The following is a 16,305-nucleotide window of genomic DNA, read 5'->3' as shown; positions in this document are numbered from 1 at the left end:
GCGATGCAATATGATACAATACAATATGAAAGGATTCATTATAATACTATGCGATATGATACAAAAAAAGAAAGAAACTACAGCTTAATTCACAATATGTTCAACAATATGATCAAATTAAAATACAACACAACCCAATGGATGGTACAATAAAAGACGATAGAAAGAGATATGATACAAGATGATAAGTGATCATTTCCCCGCTGGGGATCAAGAAAGGATTATCTTAATATAATATACAATATGATGTTAAAGTGTGATAATAAGATTCAGGACAATATAAGACAAAACAATGTAAGACTATAGAATACAAATTATACAAGACAGTGGGAAGCAATACAAAGGTGATACAATATAATAAAAGATCATACGAAACAATTCAAGACGATATGACCATGGGCTATGACACAAGACGATACAATACAAGAGTTTATAATACAAAACAATACAAAATAATACCACACAATTCAAGACAATACAATATCCAATCCAATCCAATCCAATCCAACTTTATTTGTTTAGCTCTTTAAAAACTACCACAGTTGTATTAAGTAATGTACATTTAAAATATACCATGTGATATGATATGATATGATATGTCAGACTTTGTCTTGGAAAATGTGTCTTGAACTCTAGTTTGTTTTTTGTCTCATACACTAACGATCGACAAGCCAACAAAGCTCCATGTAAACAGAGAAGCACAAACCCAAGACAACCACAATCATCATATATCAGATGTGACCCATATTGAGCATGTTTTAATATTTACACAATACGATGCACAACATCAATTAGTGTTTAAAAAAAAAGATAAAAACAAATGAGTACAAATGAGTTTTTAAATGTTACACACACTTTTTATCTCCCAGTGCACACACACACACACACACACAGACAAAAGACACATATCCTCTTAATGTGACAGCCATCTCAGGTCAGGCTCCATATCCGCCCTGTGATCCCTCAACTGGAGGGGCAACATCCTCTGGCTGCAGCGAGAGGAAGCTGGCCTCACTGTGTCTCTCTGCTCTGCAACAGGTAACACCTCCACAACAAACCTCAGAGCTCGGATCACTGCTTCATCTTAATGTCAGGAGGCAAAACTCCTCTGTCAGGTAAGCCCTCCGACATGTGCATGCAGAGGAGAGATTTGTGGTCCTCTTGGATGTGTTCCGATCGAGGGTTAAGGTCTCTAACGGTCTGATTTGAGCTTTTCAGGCTTCTCTTGGGATTGTCTTATTCATGCTCTCTTTGTGCTCATCCTAAAGGTTTTGTCATTGGATCTGAGGGGTGAAGCACTTTTCCTCTGACACACCAGAGAGGAATAAACAGCTGCAAACAAGTCTCAACTGGACAATTAGACAACTCAAAGAAAGGATGATGGAACTGAGGATCCAGCTGATCCCGACGGGGGAAATCATCCTTCCTCCAGGGAAGAATGGAGAAAATTACTGCCACGGCTGCAAGGTCAGATCACACATTATACATGCAATGAGTGGGACTTTTAATGTCAATATTTTCATTTTGATCTCAATGTCTCATGCTTATGACTTTTGATCTCATAACATTCTCTATATGTCTAAATTTGGACTTTTTATCTCACTTTTTAAATTTTTTAAAGGAATTTTTGACTTTTTGATCTCATATCTTCCTATTTTTATCTTACAATTTACATTTTTTGCAATTTCTTTTATCTTGTTAACTCACTCTTCAATCCTCACTTTATCTCTCATTTTCTCCCATATATTGGATGGAATTTGTTTTACTTTTTATCTCAAATCCTCCTGTTTTTACCTCATGTCTATAATAATAATAATAATAATAATAGCTTGGTATATAGTGTCTTTCAAAAAAACCCAAGGATGCTTTACAAAAGAAAAACTTTGACTTTTGATCTCATCATTTTCAATTTATTTCATATCTTTGAATTTATGTCTTTAAAATCGTATTATTATGACTTTTTTGTCTCATAATTTCAAATTTGTATCTCATAATTTCCGCTGTTTTTCACTTCATATCTTTATTTGGACTTAGGACTAACCCTAACCCTTTTTTTATGAAATCATCATTATTATTTAATCTTATTATCTTATCTTCATATCTTCCTTGTAACTTTTAATCTCACTTTAATTTGGACATGTAATCTTACAATTGAACATTTTTAGTGGGCATGTCTGGGGTCAGATCTGGAGTCTGACTTGTCCACTCTGACTTTGATGGATTTGAGCTCAGTGGGGGGATATTAACGTGACACTGCGCAGGTTATCGGGTTCATCTTCTTCAGGAGAAAAGTTGAGTTTTATTTTAGGAACACATTAACAAACATCTTACCAAGAATATCGACAAGAAGGTTTATCAATATTCATGACTTTAAATCACATAGTTCTCACTCATATCATTTTTCTGACTTTAATTCTTATCATTTATATCTTGAAATTGAGTTTTTCTGTCATTTATTAAATTTCTTCATTGTTGTATCTCTTAATATCCATTTTAAACTCAACATTTATATTTTTATCTAATGGGTTTCACTTTTGATAACAAACATTTCACTTTATATCTCATTTAGACTTGTGAATTATTTGCTCAAGATTTCTATTTTTATCTCAACAGTTAATCTTTTTAGCTCATGCTCATGACTTTTCATCTCATATTCTTACCTTCATAATGAATTTTTAACTTTTATTTCACAAGCTTGATATTTTGTATTTAATATTGATAACTTTCTATCTCACATATGTCTCATTGCTCCAAACATGTATCCATCTATAATGACATTTTATCTCATAATAGTGACTTTTATTTTGAAAAATCAGACTTTTTATTACTTTGTGGATTTGTGATCTCACATCTCCGACTTTTCTGACTTTGACCCTTTATCCCTCTTTCAGCCTTTATTCTTATTATTTCAACCTTGAGTCTCATTAATATGATTTTTTTTAAATCTCAAAATTATACTTCATGTTGTACATGTTTTGCTTCATTGCTCGAGAGGGTCAAATGATTTGTTTTATTATAAGAGAAATAGGATGTAGAGGTTTTTGATGTAGGGACTATATTTTAGGATGTCTCAGCATCATCTGCCTCGATTTAGAAAAGTATTCTTTAAACTCAAAGTCAGGATTACACTTCTTTTTAATCATGTTCTTCTGGTAGGCCCTTCAGGATCACTTCTTGATCTCACCTGCTGCTTCTGCTCTTACTCTTGAATGATGTTTCCATGCAGGGATCTGAGCCGACAATCGTTTTCTGAAGTCTATCTATAAATACAGTATCTAAGGAATGGAGGGAGCGGGCTTTTTAACATCAATCTTCCCCTGGTATGAGGCACCATTAGGTATAGTGGAGTGTGGGCTGACACAGGATTAGGATGTATATGAAGAGGAATGTATAGTGTGGTAAATGAATCCTGCTGGGAGCTGCTGGCTGATGATCGGGGAGGAGAGGAATGTACTGTAGCGCAGACGGGAGGAAACAACAAAGACATTCCTGTACGCCGCTTCAATTTTTCCCCTTCCTACATTCCTCCAAGGTCAAATCAGCCTGGATGTGTGTGAAAGGTGTCATCAGGGTCATCAGTTGTTTACTCAGATACAAATAACACTGTGTAACCTACACCATGTCATGTTCCCTAATGAGTAAACGTTTAGATTAGTAAAGACAGGAGTTATGTGATGACGTGCGGTTCTCACAATAATGTTTTTTACAAATATGAATGAAAAGCTTTGACTGATCTTTGCCTGCACCACATTATAATAAATAATATTTCAAATAAGCTTGAAGTAAGGAGGTTTTCTGGCAAGTTATTCTACAATTCACTTAGCAGACGTTTTTATCCAAAGCGACGTACATCAGAGAGTAAGTACAACACAAGCAAGGGTCTAGAAAAAAGGAACAATGTCAGTAACAGCAAACGATCAGCTTTGAGTCTGATTGGACACACAGGTGCTGACAGGAAGTGACCAGAGGCAAACCACAACATTGAGGGCAGTTCTTGAGAGCTCTAATCAGTATAGAAACCATCTTATAAGTCGTCGTTATCCAACAAAAACCATCGCCATTACCATCATCATCATCAATAATATGGAGACCATCATCATTAAGTTAGTAGGTATTCATGAAAGGGTTAGCTGGGTCTTTAGCTTTTTCTTAAAGGTGCAGAGGGACTCTGCAGATCACATGGAGTTTGGAAGTTCATTCCACTACCGGGGGGCGACAGAGGAGAAGAGTCTAGTCAGAGACTTAGGACCCTGTTGTGAATGTTGGATCAGACGCCTTTCATTGGCAGAGCGTAGTGGGCGGGAGGGAGTGTAGACCTGGATGAGAGAGTTAAAGTAAGGAGGAGCCGTTTTGGTCGCTGTTTTGTAAGCGAGCAGCAGAGTTTTAAATTTGATGTGAGCAGTAACTGGGAGCCAGTGTAAGGAGATGAACAGCGGAGTGACATGTGCTCTTTTAGGAAGGTTGAAGACCAGTCGTGCTGCTGCATTTTGTATCATCTGCAGGAGTTTGATAGTTCATGTAGGAAGACCTGCCAGTAGAGAGTTGCAATAGTCGATGCATGATATTACAAGAGCCTGTACCAGGAGCTGTGTCGCATGTTCTGACAGGTAAGGTCTGATCTTCCTGATGTTGTACAGGGCAAATCGACATGACCGGGAAATCGAGGCTACTTGAACCTTAAAAGTTAGCTGGTCATCAATCATGATACCCAGGTTCCAGGCAGACTTTGTGGGCATGAGTTTGGTTGTACCAAGCTGGATATTGATCTGTGGTTGCATAGAGGTACTGGCTGGGATGACAAGGAGCTCAGTCTTTGAAAGATTGAGTTGAAGGTGCCGTTCATTCATCCATTTAGAGATATCAGCAAGGCATGACGAGATTCTTGCAGAGACTGTAACATCGTCTGGCGGGAATGACAGGAAGAGCTGGGTATCGTCAGCATAGCAGTGGTATGAGAAGCCATGAGAGCAGATTATTGAACCAAGTGAGCTTGTGTATATGGAGAAGAGAAGGGGACCAAGCACTGACCCTTGAGGTACCCCTGTGGACAAGCTGTGTGCTTTGGACACTTCTCCCTTCCACAACAGCTGAGCTGGCTTGAGCGATCGCATGTTTGGGTGGTATGACACCATTTGTGGGTGTGCCTGAGGGAGTTTCGGCAAGGAGATTGTGAATTGAATAAAGTGGTCTGATAGATGCAGAGGGGTGACAGTCAGGTTTGCTGTCGAGCAGTTCCGAGTCAGAATTAAATCAAGAGTGTTGCCAGCTTTGTGGGTAGGAGGAGTTGGGACCTGCGTGAGGTCAAATCAGGATAGGAGAGCAAGGAAGTCTGTTGCCTGGGCTTTATCAGTGTGTATATTCATGTCTCCCATTACAATCAGTGGTGTTCCATCATCAGGGATTTCTGAGAGTAGCATGTCCAGTTCCACAACAAAATCATTCAGATTACACCCTGGTGGGCGGTAAATGATAGCAATGTACATTTTAATAGGAGCAGTAACCAAGATTGTGTGATATTCAAATGAGGAGTTGTTGCTCAGTGGGAAGAGTTTATTGAATTTCCAGGTATTAGAAATGAGGATACCTGTACCACCTCCACGTCCAACAGAGCGAGGTGTGTGTGAGAACACTGTGTCAACAGAAAGAGCAGCTGGTGTGACTGTGTTTTCTGGGCGGATCCAGGTTTCAGTAAGGGCAAGTGCCTGAATGTCTGACATTTTTGCAAGTGCTTGGATGAATTCAGTTTTATTCACAGCAGATTGACAGTCCCAGAGGCCAAAAGTCAATGAAGGGTGGGTAGAAGAGGCTTTCTTAAGCAGAGACAAGCTGAAAATCCCGCCCCAGATTTTCAGCTTGCAATCAACAGAGGGTGTGACACGCGTCCACTGCCTGTCCTGTTGATGCTCAGAGAATGAAACTTAAGTGCTCAGTCCAAACAAAGCCTGACAACGACCCACTATCAATATCTACTCAAAGCAAGTTTCGATTCACCCACCTAGCTGACAAGACCTTCCTAGTTTTCAGGTCAGACTTTGTTCTAAGAAGATATTGAAAAAAATAAAAATAAATGAGAGAAACGATTATTGAACTAAAAAAATGTGAGAGGAACTTTTTTACAGAACCCTAAGAGAGCATGCATCTTACAGTTTATCTTGTTTCATTTTCCCATGATAATGAAAACATTTTGGTTGTTCTCTTGTGATGAAAAGGACATTTCAGTTGATTTCAAGTGATAACATGTACAGTACATTTCAGTTGTTTTCTCTAAATAATGAGTACATTTTTCTTTTTTTCTTGACATAACGAGTCAATTTCCCAAAACTGTCCAGATAAAGAATTTTTTCCATTTTTTAAAATTGGGATCAATAACTGCATTAACAGTTAGCAAAAAGTGTTGAACAACCAGTCACAGATAGAAAGTGATTTAAAATGTAAAAAAAAAAAAAAAAAAAAAAAAGGCTTAATGGTAAAAGAGATATGTGTGTATGATGTGTGTGTGTGTGTGTGTGTGTGTGTGTGTGTGTGTGTGTGTGTGTGTGTGTGTGTGTGTGTGTGTTGGTTGAATCGATCACTCCCCCCTCTGGCAGTGTGACTACATTACAGTCACGTTCTGACATTGATATCTGGTTGAGGTCACCTTCAAACTGGCACAACACATTCACATTAACTCTACAGTAATCTGAATTTATAGCTCTACCTCAGAATTGTAGTTTCACATAAGGTTTCATTTTGTGATTAAAGAAAATCAACATAACTCAATTTATGCCCCAAACATTTATTTTTGATAACTTTCATGTTGGGTGTTAGAATATCAATATACCAAACTTTCATGTCTTGTTTCAGAAGTTTCACATGAAGCTATATTTTGTAGATATTATTATGAATTCTATAAATCTCTGTATCTATTTTATTTCCATCACTGAATTCTGTGACTATTAAATAAGTATGAAAGTTATACTGTGTCTTAGTTGGGCACACTTGTAAAACGAGCTAAACATTAACTCTTGTATTTCTTATTGATGGTATCAGACTTGATATGACCGTCTCCTGCCGGGAGGGGGCGCTGTGCACACAGTCAGTATAGAGTCTGAAGGTGCAGTAACGGTGTCATTGACGGTAGAGGGTATGAGAACTCTTTCAAACTAAAGTCTCCGGTGTTAAGAGAGACATTTGAAGCAACCCTGGCAGAGGATCACACCGCTTTACTGCTGAGTTTCACTGGCAACACCCTGCTCTGAAGAGAAGTGAGCAGTGCTCGCCAAACTCCATTCAAATATCTACCTTTTTATTTCTACTGCAGTTACACATGTGTGCACACCGTTCACTGCGTGTAAATCATTTAAAAGCAGCAGTAGGTTGAAAGTGTGTTTTTAAGAGTTAGGCTACTCGTGAGTGTTTCCTCCCTCTGGGTTTTGCTGATTTGACTTCAGTCAGGCGTGGCAGTTCGTGGTTTATTATCGAAGAATAAATGTCTATATTTTCTAACAGAGTTTGGCTCTGGATGAGGGGGCCAGGTCATTGTTTGTCTCCCACGCATGTAAAAGGTGTCTGTATATTATTCCACATTAGTCCGGCACGGAGGGGACTTTGTCTGGGAAAGCTGGCACACTCCAGTTTATCTTTCCACAGGGAATATATTTTTACAGGATTAGGATACTTTGAGTATGTGTATGCATTGGAGATCTGCTGCTTTTTAGCCCGGTTATTTGAGCTGTTGTAGGGTGTTACCATATCAAACAATGACGACATGGTGCGTGGCATGGCTAAAATAAAGTCAAGAAGCTGAAGGATGGGGTTTCGGTTAACTTCCTGGTGTGACAGGGCTGGGCTGCCCTTCAGTGACAGAAAAGGAAGAGGGAAATTGCCACACGACTCCCACAGGGGGGGTTAGTTGAGGGAAGTAAGTCCAAGCAAAACCGCACATTGACTGTCTTTTTTAATATATTTTACATATTTACCCCTAGTGTGGGGAATTCAGGTTATTTTCAGTGAGTCACAGCTTTTGACTCAGCTCGGCAAAAAGAGTCAACTCTTCTAAATGGCTCTTCATTTAGTGGCCTATGCCTCCTGATTTTAAAATTCAGTCTAATTGAGCGATGTTTTCATCAGTAGGCCTATGTGTGCACGTATTACTCAAAATAGATCTACTAATTTATAAGCATACAAAGATTTACATTTTACAGAATACAACATGTTTGCCATAAAAAAATAATATCATTGTAAAAGATCAGGATTTACAGTGGGTACGGAAAGTATTCAGACCCCTTCACATTTTTCACTCTTTTTTTCATTGCAGCCATTTGCTAAAATCAAAAAAGTTAATTTTATTTCTCATTAATGTACACTCAGCACCCCATCTTGACAGAAAAAAAAACAGAAATGTATATGACATATGAAAGCCTGCATAGAGTTTGCCAAAAAACACATGAAGGACTCCCAGACTATGAGAAAGAAGATTCTCTGGTCTGATGAGACCATGTGTGATGTGTGGAGAAAACCAGGCACTGCTCATCACCTGCCCAATACAATCCCAACAGTGAAACATGGTGGTGGCAGCATCATGCTATGGGGGTGTTTTTCAGGAAAGATGAATGCGGCCAAGTACAGAGATATCCTGAAAGAAAACCTCTTCCAGAGTGCTCAGGACCTCAGACTGGGCCGAAGGTTCACCTTCCAACAAGACAATGACCCTAAGCACACAGCTAAAATAACAAAGGAGTGGCTTCAGAACAACTCTGTGACCATTCTTGACTGGCCCAGCCAGAGCCCTGACCTAAACCCAATTAAGCATCTCTGGAGAGACCTGAAAATGGCTGTCCACCAACGTTCATCATCCAACCTGACAGAACTGGAGAGGATCTGCAAGGAAGAATGGCAGAGGATCCCCAAATCCAGGTGTGAAAAACTTGTTGCATCATTCCCAAGAAGACTCATGGCTGTACTAGCTCAAAAGGGTGCTTCTACTCAATACTGAGCAAAGGGTCTGAATACTTATGACCATGTGATATTTCAGTTTTTCTTTGTTAATAAATTTCTACATTTCTGTTTTTTTTCTGTCAAGATGGGGTGCTGAGTGTACATTAATGAGAAATAAAATTAACTTTTTTGATTTTCGCAAATGGCTGCAATGAAACAAAGAGTGAAAAATGTAAAGGGGTCTGAATACTTTCCGTACCCACTGTATTTATTACTTTTGTAGACCTAAGATTTTTACTTTTTAATATGTTTGAATATCTGTTCAAATTGATGATTTGAAAGTTGGATAGGCCGATGTCATTTATAGCGATCATATCTCTGGAACAATCATCCTGAGGAAACAGAGATCTCTTTCAAATCCCTTCGTAAAACATACTTCTACCGGTGTTACGGTTTAAAAAGTGACTGTGTTAACTGGTGACTTTCATCCAAATGAGTTTGCTGACTTTAAATCACTTTAAATTTTAAAAGCGCTTTCTAAATAAAGTTATTGTGGGCTACTTCATTTACACAAATATGTCATTGTTTTTTTTTGTAATTCCAGGGTCGAGCACTACAGCTGAAAATATGGGGTTTAGTTATCCTTTAAGCTAAATTAACAATAAAAAAGATGATTAGTTATATTATTGTAAAAGGGATGACATAAAAATGATTCAATTTTTTTTTTAAACCAAGAAGACATATTTGTTCCATGTTAGGTTACAGGCTACTACAATTTAAATGATGTAGCCCACAATAACTTTATTTAGAAAGCGCTTTTAAAATGTAAAGTGATTTAAGTAAACAAAGAGCCGTTTTCTCTCGTTCACTTGAATGAGTCGGTTCCTAAAGCCGAATCGTCCGCGGACGGCCCATCACTACTCACCCCTGAGATATGAGTATGACAGGTCCTGCCGGTAATATGAGTATTTTACTTCTGAACCACCAGAGGAAGTGAAGTTCTCTGCTGAGGCTGCAGTCTGGGAGAAGTCGCAGCTGTGTGAGTGTTTGTGTGTGTGTCTGCCAGAGCCAAGAGTGGGAGCGCTGGTGTGGACTGGGAGTGGTGGGAGGGTCTGGAGAAACCTGGCAGATACCAGTCACGGACTTGTCTGACTGTGGAGCGGAGGTACCGAGATAGCCTAAATATCCCCTGTGGTCGATTTGGAGCTTAAAAAATCCAGCCTAAGAGGAGAGACTACTTCGCTTTTGGTTCTTTAAAGGTATGTTTCATCTTGACGTCAAACATTTAGAAACTGTCCTCCTCTAAGCGCCCAATTGTAACGTAAGTTTCTTTACCGCTGCTTTGTAGTCATAAGTTAAGTTGACTTTCGTTTACATGCTTCTTGAATGACAGGGGTGTTTTTAATATGTAACTTTTTGAAAGTTTCTGCACAGTAATGTGTGACATGGCAGCAGCATGCTTGAGTGAGTGGGCAGAGAAAGTCTTGATTCGTGCCATATGGGGGGAAATGCCTTTGCCAAACGTCATTCAAAAATGTGGCAGTTTGTCTTCCTACCGCCCCGTGGAAAACTCATTTAACTTTTACACGCACAAAAAGTGTCTCAGACTTTTCAATGGAGGACACTTTTCACTTCGGCATATGTTTGATATATTATTGTTGTGTAACTTTGTCAGTATTCAGGCGTTTTGACCGGTAACCGATGGCCTGGGTTTGGCCAGTTGTATGAAGAAAGAATAGCGTACGTTCAATTGTTAGTGTTTCAATGAAGTTTTTAACTCCCTTCCGGTGAATTTGTTACTGTAACTTTGTTGTGAGCTCTTAGCCACGTACTGATTTTGGCATTTAGCCTACAACTTTTAAATCCTTGTGGTTGGGTTGTCTTTTTATAGACACCAGACAGACTCAGATTAACCCTACATTCACCTTCTCCTCGAAAGCTTGGAGGTCCCAAGTGGAAAGCAGTAATTACAGTAAACTTAGTATAAGATATCCATTAATGTATTTCTTGTAGTCAAAACTGTATTCACGTGAAGCTACCCACAATGGTATTCGGGTCCACGTTTTTCATTTCATATTCATAACGTTATTCTTCTCAGGACTGTCACTACTACGGTGGCCCTGAGGGTCAATTGCAAAAATATTTCACAGAACTTTTAAAAATTGAGAAAAAATATTGATAGATATGAAAAAAAATCATAAAACTTGAATATATTTCATAGAATGCCAACATATTGCACTAATGTAAGAATATTTCTTGAAATGCAAAAAAAAAATCTAATAACGTAACAATGTTAAATGAAATGAAAAATATTTCACGCAAAACAAAAGATTTGACATACTGTTTCATGAAATATTTTTCGATTTTTAAAACAATTTTGCTTTTTATTTAATGATTTTGTGCGTATTTATAAATGTTTTTATTATATGTGAAGTGTTTTTTTTTAATATTTAGTTATTTTGTGAAATATTTTTGCTGTTGATGACATTGTTTTTTGCTTTGTTTGTAATTGACCTTCAGGGCCACGCTACCGTACACGTCCAATTCATGTGTATTGATTGGCAAGCTGTTTTAACATTTAAACTACACCACCCTATCACTGATAATATTTTAGATACCCATTATTTAATTCCTCCTTGTCCAAACTGTATTTTCCCAGAATTGTGACAACTTTTTTAACAATAACATTCGTTCTATCCACACTTAGATATCTGTGGCGCCACCGGTGAAAGTGGGAGAATTGCTCATGTTAATGTATAAATGCGTTGACTGATGTACTTGCCAATACCTGGCCAATCCATTTGTTCCAATACAGTTGTAAAGAAATAAGCCAGCATGAGCTACATTTTACTCAGGGGTCAAGCTGCTTAGAACAGCTGACCTGTTGCTTCAAGGTCACCTGAAGGGTCTTCCCAGCATTCACTACATGCCTGCAGCTGCCACTCAGTCGACTGTCACTCTGCTGTAAGTGTGCAGTAAGCTCCTTTAGATGACAGGTGGAAAGTGATTAGCTTTGAAACAAGTGCTGCAGAGGAGCAAAGAAAGCAGTGTCGCAGCATTTGTCTGCATGGAGTGTACAGCTGCAACAACCAATCTATTACTCAATCCAAACAAAATTACGCACCAGATTTCTTGTTTATCGAATAAATGCTTCACTGTCTTTTTTTTTTCCAAACAGAAACATCAAATATTTGCTGCTTCTTGTTTCTCAAATGTGAAGGTTTGCTGCTTCTTGGTAGTTAGGACAGTAAATGAAGAGTCTTTAAGTTTTGGACAAAAGAAGCAATTTAAAGTCCTCCAGTTGGGCTAAAGTGAAAAGCCAAGTGAAGTTCTGAGCTTATTACACATTTTCTACCATTTTACAGTAAGGTTTTTGATATCATGTGTTTGAAAATGAAGCACTGTTGTTGTTGTTATGATCCATAATGAAAAATACAGAAGCCTTACAAAATAATCTTCAGTCATATTTTTAACTCTGAGCTGCCGCATGAACGAGAGAGAGAGCATAGTTTAAATTGGACAAAGACTATGGCAACATTTTGGCACTGAAATGCACCGAAATGTTGCCACCATTTTTGTGCAATGTAGACAGTGTTCAGGAGTTTGCCTGCAAACCCAATATCGTTTGATTTGAGTTATCGTGACAACCCTATCGTGCAGACTAAATGATTAATCCATTGGTTGTTAAAATGGGGTGTCGATTTTCATGTCTCTTAAATGTACCTAGCTCAGTGGCTCAGAAAATGCAAAGTATTCAGGCTGCTTCCACAGTCTGCACCATTACCCGACTTGGCACAATACAAAACATCAATGTGCCATGTCAATACATTTTTCCAAAGCAGCTCCCCCCCTGTTGTTTGTTCCCCCTGGTGAGATTTATTTAGCAGCATTTTCCATTGGATTGATGAGGCGCAGATGCTTAAAGGCAGATTTTTCCCTTGGTGCTTTGCTCGCTTCAAGCCCTTTAAAAAAAAAAAAATCTGGAAGTTTTTTGTGTGTGATATTTCTGGTTCGTGGTTGGTGTGGTGGGAGTGGTTTTTAGTACTTTGGGGTTAGAATGGGATTTTACCCCAAATCTCAGCCTTCTTCAGCGTGGTCAGGCATTTCCTATTGGCTCTGTGTACTTGTACAAAAGAAAACATACGGCTCAGGATGAATAAAAAGTGATTTAGATGATTACGATAATGCAAGAATGATCGAGCACAAATAACTGTCGAGTTATTGACTTTTTATCTGATCGTTTTCAAGTCTTGCATCTGTTAGCAACAATCTTTCTCCACAGAGAGTCCTGGTAGCCTATTTTTTCAGCACTATGTAACTATGGCAGCGAGCCTAAATGCTGGTGCATATAGCCAGCAGTAGCATCTTAGCAAAACTTCAGCCCTTGCTGCTTCACCAGATGAGATTTGTCTTGCTGCCGTTGTAATTTATCGACTTTTCGTTTATTTTCTTCATATTGACATGATTTTTGAGGCAGAGGACTGTGAAACGCCTCGGCAATTGCAGATATTGTAGTCTACTTCTTGTGTGATACCTAGCTAGCCACCTATCGCAAGGGTTATCTTGTGAAAAGGTCAAAGTGAAAGTATCCTGAGATTGAAGACTCCGACCAGGACAAGCAACAAAGCCTCAGTTAACTAGTTTATTACATTAAAATCGGCCCATTAACAGGTCTATGTCCCATTTTTACAGATCCAGGTCGCCACAGACCGTTGCACTCTGATCTTTAATGATAAGACTGGTAACTGATTGAGATTGGTTCATCTTTACACTCCTAATAAATTGCCATTGACATCATGAAGGTGTTTCTCTCTGGTACATGTGGTGTAGACTCTGGGTTGAACTCCAGAGGATACACCTGACTGCTCGCCTGTTGTTTAGACCTTCACCATCACCTCGACACCAGGAAACACTCTAATCCATGCATACGCCCTCACACAGACTCGTGTACTTGAACTGTGTGATAGGAAACGCTCAGTTGGGGGGTGCGGGGCGGGGTTAATTCCACTTCATGGCCTTTTAATGTGAACCTGTCATATCAATCCTATGGATATAATACATGTCAATGGCAGCATCCTGCTGAAGGAAGTTTACTCTACACACAAATGAAACAAGAAAAAAAGTTTAAAAAAACGGGAATTATTTACAAGAAGGTTGTATTTCTGCTTTGGCTTCCTGCACAATTATTTAGTCAGTGAGACATCATGTCCTTGTTACTGTGTATCTGATGCTGTCCGTTAAACCTGCACAATATAAGTAAACTATGCAATGTGTGATAACATTGTTCAATATTGAAATAAAGATAATACAACAAATACACAAATATTAAAGAGTGCATAGTAGCTGTATATTACCGTTATTAGAAAACATGAGAAAGCAGATGGGAACAGTAGAAAAGCCTGCCTAACAGGCAGACACACACACACAGAGATGAGGCTTCCACAGAAACAATGTAAGATGGAACTCAAGTAAAGTAGGCTATCAGCTGTTAGTGAATTGTATAAAAAAAAAAGTCTTGAAGCATTTTTTAAAGCATTCAAGAGAGTCTACTGCTAATATGTTCCAGAGTCTGGGTGCGCCAACAGAGACTGTCCGGTCTCCAAGCAGTTTTCAGTGTGCAGGTGGGATGGTTAGTAGCTTCTGATGAGAGGATTTGAGGGGGTCTGGGTGTAAATGTAGGGGGATAGGAGTTCTGAAATGAAGGTCGGAGCTGGGCCATGAAGGGCTTTACATGCAAATAGAATCATTTAGTAAGGAATGCTTTAACAGATGGGAAGTCAGTGCAGGGATGCGAGTATGGGTGTGATATGTTCTGCTGTATTTCTTCTCCATAGCAGTCTGACGGCAGCACTCTGGACCAGTTGTAATCGATGTATGGTGGCCTGGTTGATATCAAAATAAAAGTTAGCAAGTCTGGATGATATCAAGGCCTGCTTGAGATTTTTGGGTCTTTTTTTTTTACGCACTTACACAACTTCATGTCTGAGTTGAATCATGGGGTTCACAGCTGTTCCTTCCATACACATTAAGATAGACATGCCTCGTTCATCTGTGATTACAGCATGAACCTGAGTGTTTAGGTACAGTCAGGTCTTAGGACATGTTGCTCTGATAACATTCAACACAGACATCACTAATCCACCACTGATAAGGTCCTGATGCCACAGCAGAATGTAGTTCAAAGTGCAATCAAAGCCTTACTCATTTCTGCAGACATTCTTTTATTAATACCTCCATAAACCATTCACAGCTTGTCAAAATACTCAGTATTAACTTTCATTGGGTTGCACCTTATAGCCTGATGGTTAAAAACATATTTTGTGACCTGTACGGTTTTGGTTGAAATTATGCTTAAACACTTTGCAAAATGAGAAGATGGTCTACTGCAGAACTTCTCAAAGTGTGGGGCAGAAACATGACAGGACATGACAGCCTGGGGGAACATGTTGTGCTGCTCAGTGTTTCCCACCAGGCCGGCAGCTCAGGTATGTTTTTCCGCCCAAATGATCCCCACTTAAGACCAATGAAGCAGATAATGGAGCTCCCTCCCTCTGTAACCCTCGCTTCTTCACTGCATGATTATAGTTTGCCATATTGGTGCATAAAAATGAATCAGAAGGGCAGAAAAATACATTTTTGATGCTTAAAATCTTCTGGGGGAGACCTCCAGACCCAACCCCCCCTTACTTTTAAACGGCAAATAGTTAACTTTTGAATTGCTATAACCCAGATGCTAAGTTACACTTGGCCCCATTAGAAACTATTTTACTTAGATGGATGGGGACGTGGAAAATGTTCCTCCCCAAAGAGGTGCATGACAGAAAATGAAGCAGTGGTGTGGTGTAATGTAAATGATTAGGGTTTGTGTCTGGCAGTGAGTCAGACTTGGTGTTACCTGTGAGGTGATGACTCACGCAGTGTTAGGATGTGTTTGTGACGTATGTGTGTTTGTGGTTAGTTTTTTCGTTCCTGTGGGCAGCTGCTGTAGCTTTTCCATGCGAGTCTTTCCCACATCCCAAAGCTGGCTCTGCTGCAGGGCGGGCCCCGCCCAGCTGGGAATAAACGCTCTGAGTGACTGAATCCTGCTTCTGCTCAGTGTAACCGCTCTGACTGCTGTGGGACTGGAAACCAGCCAGTCAAAATCACCACCAGCTTCTCTGCCATTTTTGTACATGCAGTGTGACTGCAGGAGTGCTGCATTTTATTCATCATTATGCTAACACAGTTCACTTTCAGTTAAGGTGACTTTGATAACCCCCTAAAAGATCGATGCAAATATAAGTGACAACTGATGCATGCTTGAGAGAATGTGTTAAAAAAACACAAGATGATGTTTTTCTTTGTATTTGTCACTCTTTCTTGTCTGACAAGCTGAACATGGTGTCAGCT

The 16,305-nt window shown here is 39.2% G+C and overlaps 1 protein-coding gene across 2 annotated transcripts in view; it reads left to right on the top strand.

Annotated features, from left to right (window-relative positions):
* The first annotated feature begins 1,271 nt into the window (after nt 1-1,271).
* The window catches only part of LOC109996710 (unconventional myosin-Ic), a 77,315-nt gene continuing 62,281 nt past the window's right edge, over nt 1,272-16,305 (top strand). The window contains exon 1 of one of the 2 annotated variants that reach the window (XM_065960769.1): nt 1,272-1,467. In XM_065960769.1, the coding sequence (XP_065816841.1) occupies nt 1,378-1,467 (90 nt within the window). In that variant the 5' untranslated portion in view covers nt 1,272-1,377. Of the gene's footprint in view, nt 1,468-9,987; nt 10,176-16,305 lie in introns of those variants that run through there. The other variant, XM_065960772.1, reaches the window with a different exon arrangement.

This window comes from Labrus bergylta, chromosome 11 (genome assembly GCF_963930695.1).
Source record: "Labrus bergylta chromosome 11, fLabBer1.1, whole genome shotgun sequence".
Lineage (NCBI taxonomy): Eukaryota > Metazoa > Chordata > Actinopteri > Labriformes > Labridae > Labrus > Labrus bergylta.
The sequence above is the reverse complement of the archived record's forward strand: the minus strand, read 5'-3'. Positions and strand labels throughout refer to the sequence as shown.